At 41.4% G+C, this 15,284-nt stretch overlaps 2 protein-coding genes across 4 annotated transcripts in view; both read left to right on the top strand.

Moving 5' to 3' along the window:
- The first annotated feature begins 535 nt into the window (after window positions 1-535).
- On the top strand, window positions 536-13,652 carry mios (missing oocyte, meiosis regulator, homolog (Drosophila)). The gene is made up of 11 exons (XM_040030728.1): window positions 536-1,377; window positions 2,544-3,033; window positions 4,096-4,194; window positions 4,307-4,561; window positions 5,858-6,027; window positions 6,659-6,724; window positions 6,804-6,962; window positions 8,312-8,464; window positions 9,863-10,067; window positions 10,312-10,441; window positions 12,143-13,652. Exons 1-11 carry the CDS (start codon window positions 559-561, stop codon window positions 12,231-12,233), a joined length of 2,637 nt encoding a protein of 878 aa, XP_039886662.1. The 5' UTR covers window positions 536-558; the 3' UTR covers window positions 12,234-13,652.
- LOC120732861 (glucocorticoid-induced transcript 1 protein) overlaps window positions 12,029-15,284 on the top strand; it is a 31,239-nt gene continuing 27,983 nt past the window's right edge. For 2 of the 3 annotated variants that reach the window (XM_040030735.1, XM_040030734.1), the window contains exons 1-2: window positions 12,034-12,044; window positions 15,083-15,208. The gene's annotated coding sequence lies outside the window, so the exon portion shown is untranslated. Of the gene's footprint in view, window positions 12,045-15,082; window positions 15,209-15,284 lie in introns of all 3 variants that reach the window. The other variant, XM_040030736.1, reaches the window with a different exon arrangement.

Raw genomic sequence — 15,284 nt, 5'->3', positions numbered from 1 at the left:
ACACGGACGTGTTTTGGTGTAACACACAACATCCGCTTTGGCTCCAGGTTGCCATGTGTATTTCAAGCTGTATCTCGTGCATTCCTATAAGTCGTCTTTGTTGTGTTTATGTAAGTAAAATCTCTTCTCGAAATGCTCAAACAGATGTTTTCGACTGCTGGTTAAACTGGCGCGAGCGAAACGGTCACGCGCTTGCTCTCCCTTTACCTGTTAGCATTAGCTTAGTTTAGCTAGCATGTCAACAAACTTAAAAGTAGTACTATAACTGCCCACGGCAACTTTTTAACATGCTGGGTGTTAAATTCAAACCAACTGTGCTACACTTCCACACAGAGCTCAGGTTATATTGACGGTTTGGTTCAGTGTATCATTACTTTAACATGTTAAAAAGATTTCTCAGAGCTGTCTGTTGTCCACCTTTCGACCACTGCACTCGGAGATGCCTAATATTTCTGCGCAGTCTCTGACCTTTGTTCATTTGCTCATTTGTGTGATAATCTGCCGTATTTCCAGGCTGGAGAGGTTAAACTTCCCTGAAAACCTACTAGCGTCTGAATCATGAGCGGTTCCAAACCCGACATCCTGTGGTCCCCCCACCACCCGGACCGCTACGTCATCTGCGACTCCGAACTGGGACTGTACCGGATCGGACCTGTGGGCAGCGCAGAAGCCAAGGCTGGCACCCTACCACTCTCCGAGGAAACTGCTGCTACATTACTGGCCATCAACTCGGACACCCCTTATATGAAATGTGTGGCCTGGTACCCCAAGCACGAGCCGGAGTGTTTACTTGCCGTTGGCCAAGCCAACGGCAGAGTTGTGCTTACCAGCTTGGGCCAGAGCCACAACTCTGCATGCAAAGAGCTGGTGGGGAAAGAGTTTGTGCCCAAACACGCCCGCCAGTGCAACACTTTAGCTTGGAACCCCGTGGACAGCAACTTGTTGGCTGCTGGGTTAGACAAGCACAGGGCAGATTTCTCTGTCCTCATATGGGACATCAGCAGTAAGTTGTCCCCAGAGACCAGTGTAGCAGCTGAGAAGATTCGCCTTTCATCTGTCGATTTGGACTCTAGCACAGTGGTGACCAAGCCATTGTATGAGTTGGGCCAGAATGATGCTTGCCTCTCGCTTTGCTGGCTGCTCCGTGACCCAAAGCTGTTGCTGGCAGGCATGCACAGGAACCTGGCAATATTTGACCTGAGAAACACGAGTCAGAAAACGTTTGTAAACACAAAAGCCATCCAAGGTGTGACAGTTGACCCGCACTTCCATGACCGCGTGGCCTCTTTCTTTGAGGGGCAGGTGGCCATTTGGGATCTGAGGAAATTTGAGAAGCCTGTGCTCACACTGACGGAGCAGCCCAAGCCACTCACAAAGGTAGGATGGTGTTTGTTAGAAAACGAACTAAAGGCCACAGTAATAAGGATGCACTAATATACTAGCTTTGTGTATTGGTCATGTAAATGTTCAGCCTTCTGCATTTATTAACATCGAAAAAGTTTGCAAGTTCAGTTTCAGTGAAATAAAGGTCAGCATGACAAGTGGCTGGTTTAAAAACAAGTGATAGCATATGACATATGGCTTCTTATCTGGCTGTGACTCCTGTGTCAAAAAATGATGTGACATGATCATATTTTACAACCCGGAATTTGAAAATACTTACTCAAGGAACTAAAATCATGACAATGAGTGGGTGTAAAGTTGATTCAATTGCAGTTAAAAATAAACAAACTGTGTGTTTTTTTTATCTCTGAAATTTTCATGTGGTTATCTCATTTTCTCATGAAGTTATGAGGGTCAAAGATGCTGGAAATTTTTTTGTTTGTAACTTGGCAAAATATTTTCTTACTATTAAGGTACTATTCTGTGTGGCTGCATTACATATACTAACATTATTGTACCAGTTAGCTGATTCTGGCAGGGTCAAGTGGGAGGCACAGATTGATTTTTCAGGGAATGACCTCTGGTCATTCCATGCCTCTCCTGCAGTTGCTCAATGCCCCACATTCTGAGAACCACTGGTTCTATTAGAAAATAAGATGTCAGCTTGTTTGTAACCTGTCAATTTTAGATAGACACGCCTGATTGAGGCGTGTCTAACTCCAGGCCTCAAGCCCCGGTGTCCTGCAGGTTTTAGATATCACCCTGGGTCAAGACACCTGAATCAAATGATTAGTTCATAACCAGGCCTCTGGAGAGCTTCAAGACATGTTGAGGAGGTAATTTAGCCATTTGAATCAGCTGTGTTGGATAAAGGACACATCTAAAACCTACAGGACACTGGCCATCGAGGCTTGGATTGGACACCCCTGGCCTAAATGTTCAAAGACAGAGTGATGAAATGCTCAAATAATTTTAAACTCTTTACTTATTTTTTTGTTATCACCAAGTCCTGTTTCATTTAAATGAAAAAAGAGGGAATAAATGATATCAAAAACAAGATTAAGATGCATTAAAAAGGTTTATATAAGCTCAGTCAGGGCATGCTTATTCAGTAGAAGTCGTCTTATTATAGCTGATAAAATTCTGCATTTTGTTCTCAGGTGGCATGGTGTCCAACCCGTACTGGCCTACTGGCCACGCTGACACGTGACAGCAACATTATCCGCCTGTACGACATGCAGCACACTCCCACGCCCATAGGTGATGAGACGGAGCCCACCATCATTGAGCGCAGTGTGCAGCCCTGTGAAAGTCAGATTGGCAGCTTTGCTTGGCACCAGTCCTCCCAGAACCGCATGGTGGTGGTGTCAGCAACCAACCGTGTCATGACTGACTTCACGGTGTTTGAACGTATCTCACTGGCATGGAGCTCCACGACTTCTCTCATGTGGGCGTGTGGCAGACACTTGTACGAGTGTGTTGAGGATTCAGCTGAGGGAGTGGAGAGTTTGATCGAGAAAGACATTGCTACTAAAATGAGGGAAAGGGCTCAGTCCAGGTACGGACATGATACCGTCCAGGTGTGGAGGAACCATTTGCTGGCGGGTGGGAAGGATCCCCAACTTAAGTCTTTATGGCATGATCTGTTCTATATCCTTTCAGGTGATGAAATGATGGAAATATCTGCACGATGGCTTATTGATAATCTGTTTAATGGCAGAGACAAACAGTCAGCCACCTGTTGAAACTGTATGCAGGGCAGGTTATTTTTATTACTTTACAAAGCAGCAGTGAAGTGCTTCATTGCTCCGATGATGGTTCTCCTCATCTGAAGGTTTCTCCTCTAAAGACTATATAGAGTAGAGATTTGTATTATTATTATTATTATTACATCAAAATGTAACCTTTTAATTTAGTTGAGTAAAGAATTCAACGTTTAAAAAAGTTATCATATGAAGCCTATAATGGGCATAATAACACCTTTCGAGAGCTTTCAATCTTCTTATCGAACATTTGGCAAGAAAGTCAAAAAGGATTGTAAAATTACTTCCAAATTGAGTTATTAATGTTGATTCACTGATTAATTAGGTTTTGAATCATTTTTGGTTGCCTTTAACCTCTTAAGACCCGAACTCTGCCACGGCATGCATTTTTAATTTCTCTTTGATATTTGGGCTGATTGGGACCTGATGAATGTAAAAACAAAGAATTACCAGATTTTCATTAATTTTTTTACCTAATTTTTGTTTCTAAGAAAAATGAGTTCCACATATGAGGATATTCCTTTAAAGTTTTGATAGAACAGTAGCAGTATAACGTCCTCGTAAGTGGATATCAGGCCCTTGTAGAGCAAAATTGAGCATTTTGGTCTAAATAACCCAAAATGTGATGTCCACATATGTGGACGCCAGGTCCTAGGAGGTTAAATACATTGAATGCTTCTGAACATCCTCAGATGGTGACAGATTAAAATGTGGGGCAGCGCCCCCTGGTGGGACATAATGTCACTCTAGGCAAGGCTTGAATAACTAGGAAAAAAATGAATGAATGAAAACGATTTATAACCATAGTAAAAATATTAACACATTATTTATTTTTGTCCTTGTTCAAAGGACAAAAATAATTAATGATTAATGTTGTAGATGCCTTGTTATGTGCCTGTATTATGTTGCATGGACTGCACACTGTTACTGTTTCCTATGCAAGTATCACATATGAAACAGTGTGCGGAGGATATGGAGCTAAAACTTCAGGGGAACGTACAGTCTGTGGTTTATTCTGGGATTAAGAACATTGTCAAGACAACCTCAGGTAAAACAAATAACCAACTGATTGTCTGTGCCACAGGACACTTCACAGTAACTGTGTTTATTTGAAATTTCATACACTGAAAAACTGACTTCCTGCGTTTGTGGTCCCAAAGGGACAACCGAAAGCCGCAGGTGTTGGAGTGGCTCGGACCGGCAGACAGATGTGCCGCGGTACCACAGCGAGGAGCGCTGCCTTGCCTTGCGGCTCTGTGGCTGGATCAGCAGGGGGACTGACACAGATGTGGAGAACTTCCTGCGATCACTGGAACAGGAACACGAGTGGGAGCGGGCGGCTGCTGTCGCTCTGTTCAACCTGGACATCCGGCGAGCAATCCAGATCCTCAACAAGGGAGCCATGGCAGAGAAAGGTGAGCTTTTAGGGATGAGAGGAAGGTGAGAGAAAGTAATTTAATAAGGGGAGATACTTTAGACAGACTACATAACTGTACATGTATCAAGTATATGTAATTGTAATTGTTTGGTCTTTAAAATGTAAGAAAACAATGATAAAATCCTAATCACAGCTTTTCTATTACTTCCATGTTGGCTTGTTTAATTTGAACAAGCAGTTATTGATGAAAATTGTGTTCGACATCAAGCAAACTCTTGAAAAATGAAATGAAGTCTTTGAAAAAAGGGGAATTTCATTAATGTAACAGCAGGAAACACGTTTTTTACACTTTTTACACAAGTTTAATGAAAATGGAGAGAGAAGGCTGCTGTTTACACACGCCTTAACTGAGGAAAAAAATTACACCAATGTAGGTCAAACGCTTTTCTGTTGTGTGCACTAATGAGTGCTTCCTGAGTAAGACTGACAGAGTGATTCATTAGATAAGATGTGTCAACAGAGCCATCTCAGGACTTTCAACGTTGCAGCTCTAACTTACAATGTATTGATTCCAATGTACAACCTTAAACCAACATTTTGTTATACCAGAGTAGTTCAGTTAGGTATTTTCCGAGCCTCACCCGGTCATATATCTAGAGGTAATAATATGTAATAAAAACTGTGTTGTATAGAGACTTCTGTTAGGGTTTATGATAGGTCTTACGTTGGGAGGCAAAGTCATTAAAAGTTCTTTTCTTTAGCAAGAAATTGCAGTTTAAATTTGAACTAAAGCGCACGGTATAACAAAAGGGATATGGAGCTGGTTTTGGATAGGTTAACCTTAAAAAAAAGAAAAGTAGGACACTTTTTTTCCCCCTCCAAGCAATAAAACATCACCTTGAACAGCTGCCATAACCTTTTTCACACATGCACTGCAGCCGTGAGCACTTTTACATATTACCTCATGTATGACAACTAAAATGCCCACTGCAGTAAGAGTAGAGTTTAAATGGACCTAACCTGCCAGCTTCCCAATGTTTTGTCCATTTGTGTCCAATGAGTGGGTGTCAAGTGTTCTGCTTTCTGCAAGCTCTACCCCTAAACTGAGCCGAACATTTCCAGTAGTGAGGATGTGTCCGAAGCAGATTACTTCCTGCTGGGTGCTACATGTGCGAAAGGACAACTGTGGAAAATATTCTGACATGTTTTTTCCAACATTAATCTGGCTTCATTTGTGAAAATAGCTTCATCCTCTTTTTCAGATGTGCTGCTCTTACAGTGAAGACTACAGACTGTAAATAAATCTGCTTCTTTCACTTCATATTACTCACAGGTGACCTGAACCTGAATGTGGTTGCCATGGCTCTGTCAGGCTACACTGACGAAAAGTCGTCCCTGTGGAGAGAGATGTGCAGCTCTCTGAGGCTGCAGCTGAAGAACCCCTACCTCTGCATCATGTTTGCCTTTCTCACCAGTGAGCCTGGAGCCTACGATGGCGTGCTGGTATTGGATCTCTTTAATATCACGAACATTTGAACGCTAGAAAAAAAAAAAACTTTTTTTTTTTTTCTAAGCACACTTTTCTCAACAGTGGCCCTTTTGTTCCCACTTCATAAAAGCGGTCAGGCATTCTTAACGCAGTGATGAATACTCGGGTAATACTCCAGTGGTGTTTAGTGGGAAAATCCTCAGGTGCACAGGAAAAGATATGTTTTACGTTTCCGTCATAAAACACCTCTATGAAAAAGGAGTCTGTGCCCAGAACACAGTGTTGGTTTCTGCTTTTTTCCTCCTGCAGCTGCTCAGATTCTGGCCTCTGGCTCCTCTCACTGTTATTTATGTCTGTAGACCTTTTCCTGGCAGAAAGTGATAAGAGGATTTATGCAGTCACTTTGACTTTGTTTCTTGCCATCTTTGCTTTGAGAATTGATTATTTGTCACAGATGATTTGTTTCTCGCAGCACTGTGGGTCAGAACAGGGTCACAAACGCAGTTTTCTGTGCCAGTTTCAGTAGGAAGACTTTGACTCTTTAATGTAAAAAGTATCCACTATACTGAAGCTTCACCCCCCTCCAAATAGTGACAGAGAGACAGATATTAAAAGGGAAGATATGATTCTTTGTTTGTGTTTCAGTATGAGAGCAGCGTGGCTGTGAGAGACCGAGTGGCCTTTGCCTGTATGTTTCTCAACGATGCACAGGTAACTGCAGAGTGAAGCTTTCAGCAGCAGATATAGTCTGAATATATCGCTGTTTGCTAACTTTGGATCTCTGCTGCAGCTGCCACGATACATCGACAGACTAACCCTTGAGATGAAGGAGGCGGGCAACCTGGAGGGCATTCTGCTCACGGGACTAACTAAAGATGGCGTGGATCTTATGGAGAGCTATGTGGACCGAACTGGTGACGTCCAGACTGCCAGCTTCTGCATGCTGAAGGTACAGAGACAAATTACACAGAACTGCTTATTTTTACACTCATTCACACAAACCTGCTTAGAATGGAGAGGGCACATGAGATTTGAGAATGAGCCTCTATTGTATGAGTTTCCTTGTCAAGATGAACAGTAGCTCTGTCAGCCAGACAAATAATACACACACACAGATGCACAAAGCAAAATAAACCAGTACACACAAGTACGTCAGACTGAGCAAATAGCTTTTGGCACAGATTTGCGCTCTGATTGTTGTACGGAAATTTATTCTCACAATTTATTCTCTTTCTATTTTGCATTTTGCATATTTTAATTTTCAACTATTTTGTGTCAAAAAATTCAGTTCCACCTTTTTGGACTGCAGTTGGCGATGTTAGTTCTTATTCTGTTCTGCTGTCAAGTTAGCTTTATGTCGGTGTATGTCAACCAGCTCTCCACCTGCTGGCCTGGTCAGAGTGGCCCACCAGCTGGAAGGAGGATATTTCAGAGCAAGATGGTTGGCAGTGACTGAACTTTCAAAATACGAGCATGTGTAGTAAATTAATGATAGATGGTGTTAATTTCTTGCATCATACTTGGATGGTTTGCTCTCACAGAGTTTGTTTGAGAAACACTAATATGAATGCAAAAACATCCAGAATTGGATGTTTTTTTGCATAAGTACTACATGTGTCATAAGTACTACATGTGGTTTAGTTATGGAAGCTGAGTAGCACAAAGGAGGCAGTGGTGAATGCCCTGAAATATAACCACACATCAGATAGTCTGATATGATCGGACTTTTGCATTCTCGAGTGCAACCCTGTCCCTGCAGTGCATATGTGAAAGCTGCCACTGTGTCTAAAAACTATGCTGCCCTCATTCTAATTTTCTCATTCTGGCTGTTGTGAACTACTCCCATAATTAAACAAACACTAGAGTGCATCAAATAAAGAGAAAGGAGCTGTCTGTCTGACCATACCCTTTGAAAGATCAGTGCACATGCTAAAACTTGCCTCTTTGTTTGTGAAAGTTCACAGCTAACACCTACTGTAACAATACAAGTAACAGCCTCGGTGGAGCTGCTTGCTGCTGTGCACTTGTTTCTGGTACAGTAACACTAGAGACATCAAAGTGGCTGAACAGGTCTGTAACCTTTCATGCTGTAAAACAGCTCTCTGGGTTTTCTTCATTTTATTTTCTTGTTCTAACCTGCTTGTGAAAAGACAAAAGCTGCCTACAGCTACAGAAATGTCGTACCTCACATACATATTTAACTAGTAGAGATGAGAAGAAAGGGCATGGCTGCCTTCCCAAGCAGAACCCCCGCTGAAGTTGAAATGTCTTACAAGCCTAAATAATCTCTCTCTACAGGGTTCTCCGGGCGAAGTGCTGAAAGACCCTCGAGTCCAGTGTTGGATTGAAAACTACCGCAACCTGCTGGACGCTTGGAGATTCTGGCACAAACGAGCTGAGTTTGATATCCACAGAGGCAAGCTGGACCCCAGCTCCAAACCACTAGCCCAGGTGATTTTAGCGCTGAAATCGATGTAGTGTAACTTCACCCACATCTCAGATTCCAACCGCTCAATGCATGGGTTTGAAATATGCTAAAAACTGCAAGAACCAGAGAGGGAGTGCCATCTCCAACTGTGCATTGAGATGTGAAGGGAAAGAATGTGGTGTAGTGGTTCATCACAAAATCAAGTTATTGACTGATTCCGTGGTGACATTATATTATCTGAAAATGATAACAGTTTAACATAGACTGTATATGAATGATGGAAGTAGCCACATTGACCTGATTCGTGGTTTTGGACTTGTGTATTTTGAAGTCTTGAAATTCACGCTAACAGACTAGTAAAACACCCACTTTACAGTTGTTGTTAAGGTAAAACTATCTGTAAAAACCAGGCTTTCCTGGCTTTTTTGTACATTTTAAGATAGAACTAGTACTTGATTTTAGAGCAACCACAGCCATTACAGGAACAGTCGATTCTGTCACTTCTGCATTTTGCTGTTTGGACTTTACAGACTTCAACCATGGAGGGACAGGACAAGTTGTACATCCCCCGATTGGAGGATGGTTACAGTCTTTTTTTGGCACTATAGTGTCATCCCAAAGAATCGACTCAGTCGCTTTGCTTTGTTTCAGGAAGATTTAAAAGATGAAGTGGGTTAAAGCTATTGTCAACCCATGAAATGCCAGTTTTTATAAATTTGATATTAGTACCAGCATTGACATATTTCATCACCGTACAGTTGTTGTTGTTGTTTAGTTAAAAAAACGTTAGAGGTGAAATTTGATACGTTTTTATTCTCTCAGTAAAACAGTGTTAAAGTGTCCTGTCATAAAATCACGTGACTTGATCCAGCACCTGCACGCTCAAAGCAGTCTGTCTTGTTTCTGTGTTTGTTCTTGTTTCTTACTGTATTCCGTACAACTACCCTTATATGAAAGTAGGACGTTTGTGCTGTTTATTACACTACAAGTAGAGTTTGTACCAAGCTCATAACACCCACAGCTCTCCTCTCAGTTTCTTGTCATAAAACCTGCTGGTATAGTCAGTATAGTCTGTGCTGTTTCTCCTTTTGTATTGGAGAAATCTGTTCCTGATACTATGCATACTCCACATTGGTTGATTTTTTTTTTAAGTAATTAATGTTTTTTTTTCAATAGATTCTGGTATTAAAGGGTTTTTAACATGTGATTACATCTAAGCTAAATCTTGGCAGTGCTTCATTGCATTGCTGAAATTCCAATAATCACTCTTACGCCTGTTGGAATTATTGCTGTATTATCAAGTACTTATCTCACTCTTCCTTAAAAATAAAATCCAGACAGCTGGTCTGCATGCGGCTGTTGGTTTTACCTTCATGTTCACCGGGTCTTATCAGCCGACCTTTGTGTTTGTTCTTTGGCAGGTGTTTGTGAGCTGCAACTTCTGTGGGAAGTCCATCTCCTACAGCTGCTCCACAATACCTCACCAAGGCCGCGGCTTCAGCCAATATGGTGTCAGCGGCTCACCCACCAAGTCAAAAGTCACAAGTTGCCCTGGCTGCAGGAAACCGCTGCCACGCTGTGCCCTCTGCCTCATGAACATGGGCACACCTGTTTCCAATTGCCAAGGTAAACTGGACTATGTGGACAGATGCTCAGCTGATATTTCCAGTAACAGGCACACATCTTGGAGCAGCTTAAGTGGCTGTAACACTTAACTGAGCATTTACCTGAGTTAATGTGTGGACTTTGATCTGCATTTAAGCACAGGTAGCACCTGGACATTTAGTGTCAAGCCTTTTCTCCTTATTGCTCATAATAGGATAACATTATAACTTTACTGATATTTTATTTCTTTTTTGTTTTTTTGCAGTAACTGGTAAATCAGATGAAAAAGTGGACCTGACAAGGGAGAACAAACTGGCTCAGTTTAATAACTGGTTTACCTGGTGTCACAACTGTCGACATGGTGGCCATGCTGGCCACATGCTCAGCTGGTTCAGGTAGGAGGGATGCATGTGCTCAGAAACTCTTCAGACGCATCTGCTGCTGAAGTTCATGTTTTTATTTCTTTAACATAAACAATAAATAACCTCGGAACAGTCTCTCTTAAAGTTTGCTAAGAAGTTTTGCATTGTGTCATATGAAGTACTTTTACAAAATCAATCATAGCCAAAAAAAGAGGTAGAAAAATTAAATGAATGCTGAAAGATATGCAGCACTTAAGCAAGTCGGGTCAATTTATTTATGTAACAGATTTACAAAACAGGCATTGACCAAAGTGGTGCACAGCATGTGATTTTAAAAAAAAGAAAAAGAAAAAAGGAAGTCATCCTAGAAACAACTTAGAAAATGTTATTACAGATTACAAGGGGGCAGACAAAGATTCAACAAAAGACACAGTTAATAACTTAGACGTAGACCGACATTAGTATAAATTTGGCTTCAGTGGAGATTTAAATGCAGTTATTGAGGCAGATGATCTGAAGGGGATGCCTGAACCTACTAACTTCTGAGCTAAGCAGTTCACTTTTTAACAGCTCTAATAGATACTCGGTGTGAGCAAAATAATTTAGAAATAAATCTCGCATTACACTGGAAACCAAATTTTATTTTAGTCTTTGTTCCCCTTGTATAGCTCTTCGGCTGTGTGGTGTAAAAGATTGCTGGAATTTACTGAAGGCAGAAGTTGCTCAGACACTATGAATAGGTAGAATGCTGTGTGGTTAAAATTTGGCTTTAACAAGAAAGGGAACAATGGCAGATTTCACCATGAAGAGGAAGAAGCAAAAAAAAAACCCAAACGAAGCAACGAAAACAAGGCTAACGTACAGAAGCACAAACAACAGTTCTGTTAGTTTTTCATTGTTTTTAACTGTGTTTTTGTATTTGAGTGAAACCAAGTCTGTGCATATTGTGATTTCTGTCTTCTCTGCCAGGGGAGCTAACCTGGAGGACGAACAACAGCGCAAATACGAACAAGAGCAGCTTACATTACCACAATTTTTTGAGCCTGCTCCCTCGTGCATTAGTTTTTTAAAAATTATTATTTAGTTGTCGCCTTGTTTTTTTTTTTTTGTTTTTTTTTTTAGTTGTTGTTTTTTTTTTTTTTTGTCAGAAGAAAATGGTCATTGACGAAGACTAGGACAGAAGTTACTGGTCACTGAAATTAGCTCTGGCGTAGGATTGTTGCACTACCGTGTTGGAACCTGTAGGCTAAGTGTCTGCAGTGCAGTGATTATTATGAAAAGCAAAGTTTTTGTTCTGAACTTAATTTTTTTTTTTTAACTGTTACTTAACTGTAAGGGTAAATGTGTACCTCATACACCTAATATGTTCTTCTTCTGGTCCTTTGTGTATTTATGCCTCCTGCACCACAACCTGTTCTCATTTTCGTGCCTAATGCATGTTTCACTGCTTTTTCTAGTTTTCCTCAAAAAGTTGCCTGCTGTTATCTCCTACTACAAATGTAATACCAGTTTCAGTGTTTTCACTGCTTTATTTAAAATTACATTTAAAAGTAAAATTACAGGAATTTGTTCCACATGCTCCAAACCACAGTTTCATTATCAAAAATCCAGAAAGACAGACATGCTGTGCTCTTCTGTTTTCTCTGAGCTGAGAGAGCTGTGCAAACTCTACACTAGCTTTTGTACACTTACCTGCATGTTTTGTTTTAACCGACCTTCATATGTGTGTTACAGAGACCACACAGAGTGCCCAGTGTCAGCGTGTACGTGTAAATGCATGCAGCTGGACACTACAGGGAATCTTGTGCCTTCAGACAGCAGCTAAACAGGAGATGCCTGTCAGGAACTGAGGCCAAACACCAGCAGGTTCACCTCTGCAATCGGCAGCCAACAATGGGGCGACGGTGGCAGCGATGTCCTTTTCTAAACGGGCTGCTTGAATTGAATAGAATGAAATGATGTTAAGTTATATAGTCTAGTGAATGTAACATTGTAACTGAGCCCTGTATTAAGAAGGGAGGCAGTGTGTGTGACTGATCTGACTAATTGAATCAATGACCGAAAGGGAGCGAATGCACACTCGATGTTCTGCTAATGAAAATCAAACACAAGAGGCTCTGTTGCATTCAGCCTCTTCCAGTTTAGCCTGAATCAGGAATCTTGTGATTTATAGTGATCTCTTACAAAAAAAAAGTTTTCCACTCACACATCAGAATGTAAAGATGTAATCACAGGTGCCAATATGTCTGAGCTACATTTGTTGGCTCTTGTTTTAATACGCTGTACTGTATAACGTCTGTGTTACAAAGGATATTCACATACCTCATCAAAGCATTGTTCGGGGTAAAGGACGGTACCCCGGGTGACGGTGGGGAGTTTAGCACACAATAACAGTCTTCTTGCTCTCTTCATGTTCCTCTTTGCCACTCTGCATCTGGCATTGTGGAGGGCAGGGGCAGTGCGGGTGGGGTGGCTAGGGGAGGATGAGGAATTGGAGAAAGTAGGAGTGGTGATGGGTGAGGCGGAGAGTGTGGGGAGGGTGCGTCTTTATTCACCAGCCCACTCCAGGCCTGTGGTCTATGAAAGAAGCGCCCCAGAAAACAGCAGCTGCTCGGCACTCTGACAAGACCCTCCAGATTGTTCCCCTCATAAAGAACCTCAGCTGCCGGAACACTATTGACTCAAAGAGAGGGCGAGCGAACAGAGCCCGAGCCTTGCACACCCCCTCCTGCACCCTGTGCACACACACTTGCCCTCTCTTTCTTTCTCTCTCCCTCTGGTGTCCAAATTGCACCCAAAAACTATGCATACCACACATCAATCCAAGGATGGGCGCTGTCTGTGGTGGGGGGAGCGGCTGTGTGTAAACCACATTGTAAATGGGCTTTCTCTCTTTCTCTGCCACCCTCCCCGCACAGTCACTAACCCAAGGAGGCATTGTAAGTGAGAGGCGGTCTGCACTAGAGCTGGCTAAATCACTTAGTCATGGAGTGAGGAGGAGGAGGAGGAGGTGGTGATGGTGATGGGAGGGGGGCACAGGAACTACTGTATGCTGCTTTCACCAGAATCTTTTTCTCAGTGTGGGAGGTTTATAAGTCTGCGTGCCCTTTTGTGAACTGTTTTGGAGTGGAGCTGACAAATTGGCAAGTCGTGTAGCATCCCGAAAAACAGATTGGCTGGAATTTCATCCTTTCACTGTTTCTTGTGTTTTCCCTTTGAAATAAATTCTGACTGACAAATTAGAGCACTGCTGAATGGGGGTGTTTTTCCATAACCTTATATGGCTTATTTTTACATTATTATGTTTCATAGACGCAGTTAGCGTGGGTTTTCTGTCACATGCTCACTCTTTCTGTTCATTGAGTCACTCATTATTCTCCCATGGGAACTCCCACAGAATCTGTGCATTCAGGAAGATGGTGAGAAAGAAAAAAAAAAAACAATAGATTTTGAGCATCCCGATTTTCTAAACAAGAGCTTGCACACAAATAATTCCATTCAAAGTTGGCTGCTTTTCTGGAACTTTCACTTTTATGTTTCTAAACATAACAAATGTAGTTTGGCCAGTTGTCATGGAATAAAGATGTTTTGTCATCTGGAGCTGGCCTGAAGTTTGAGAGTGAGATTCTGCCATTGGAAAAGGAACAGATGACCAACCGTCTCACCACACACATTCATTTGCCAAATATCTTTAAGCATAAAAGGAATTTGACCTGAGTCAAGTCACATAAGCAAGCTCTCAAGTCACTTATGCACAGTATCATTAACAGAGACAAGGAAAGTAGGTGAAACAAGGTCAAGGCCGCTCAGAGTTGATTCGTATAAATATATATGTTTTTTTAAAATCAAATATAGATATAAACTTTCCAGTCCTCTGCAAAAGGGAAACCGCTTGATAAATGAGATTAACAGGTATGGTGCTGCAGTGTTTAGCACTGTTTCCTCAAAGCAAGGTGGTTCTGGATTAGTGGACGGTGCACTAAATGAGGCTGGGATAAACTGGTTGGGTTTTACTTTATTAATGCAAAAAACATTAAACACATCGTGTGACAAACTAAATGATGTGAAGTAGCTCAATAAAGCAATACAATGTGACAAAATGTATCGAAATATCTTCTCATATTGCCAGTTAAATAGAAAGTAGAACAAAAAAAAAAAAATCTCGATTGCAAAACAATCTAAATACAATAAAATAAGGAGCTAAGTGAGTCATACAGGGACAACAGCTAATAAATATAGACTTTGTGGTATGAGGTGGTCCAAATTTCCTGTGGAGCTGAAATTGGTGACTAATTTTTCACTGCCTGTAAAGAGGTGCAGAGGATGCCTGCAGGAAAAGCCATTCACCTCAGTGTGAAATTACATCTGAAGCTGACAAAATAATGAATAATGTCATGAAGTCATTTTACAAGTTTTTATTAGTTCAAAGTTTTATTATTTATTTTGGAGCTATATGCTGTATGTAATTATAATAATAATAATAATAATAATAATAATGTACCGATAAAATATTTACAGATATAATTGGCTGAGAATATAAATTTGGACCAATCAGCGTCGTTACTGTACACCCCCAGTGTCCAATCATACGCTCGGAATTGAGCGTTGTGTTCCGCCCACAGGCAGCAGCCAGTAGTCTGGTAGAAAGAACTGTCATTTAGAGTGAGTGGACAGGATGGGGAAGACGCAGAGAGAGCTGGAAAACACGAATTAAACGTAATGAGAAGTATTACAAAACAACTTTTAAAGTTGCCCATGTTATGTTTGCAGCTTACGACGGCATTTGTTAGTATCTAACAGGTAAGTTTATCCCGTAATAATACGTCTTTGACCTACTTTTTTCTTCGAACGAATGAGCTGATTTTTTTAAAGGAAG

This window comes from Simochromis diagramma, unplaced genomic scaffold (genome assembly GCF_900408965.1).
Source record: "Simochromis diagramma unplaced genomic scaffold, fSimDia1.1 OVJJ01000361.1, whole genome shotgun sequence".
NCBI lineage: Eukaryota > Metazoa > Chordata > Actinopteri > Cichliformes > Cichlidae > Simochromis > Simochromis diagramma.
Note: the sequence above shows the minus strand (reverse complement) of the source record. Positions and strands in the feature narration are given on the sequence as shown.

What these genes read in the sequence shown, in the direction of transcription:
- mios (XM_040030728.1), top strand. Translation starts at nt 559, where the DNA reads ATGAGCGGTTCCAAACCCGACATCCTGTGGTCCCCCCACCACCCGGAC. An exon ending in CCAGCTTCTGCATGCTGAAG is followed by an intron (nt 6,963 to 8,311) that starts GTACAGAGACAA and finishes CTCTCTCTACAG; the next exon opens with GGTTCTCCGGGCGAAGTGCT. An exon ending in GCTCCAAACCACTAGCCCAG is followed by an intron (nt 8,465 to 9,862) that starts GTGATTTTAGCG and finishes GTTCTTTGGCAG; the next exon opens with GTGTTTGTGAGCTGCAACTT.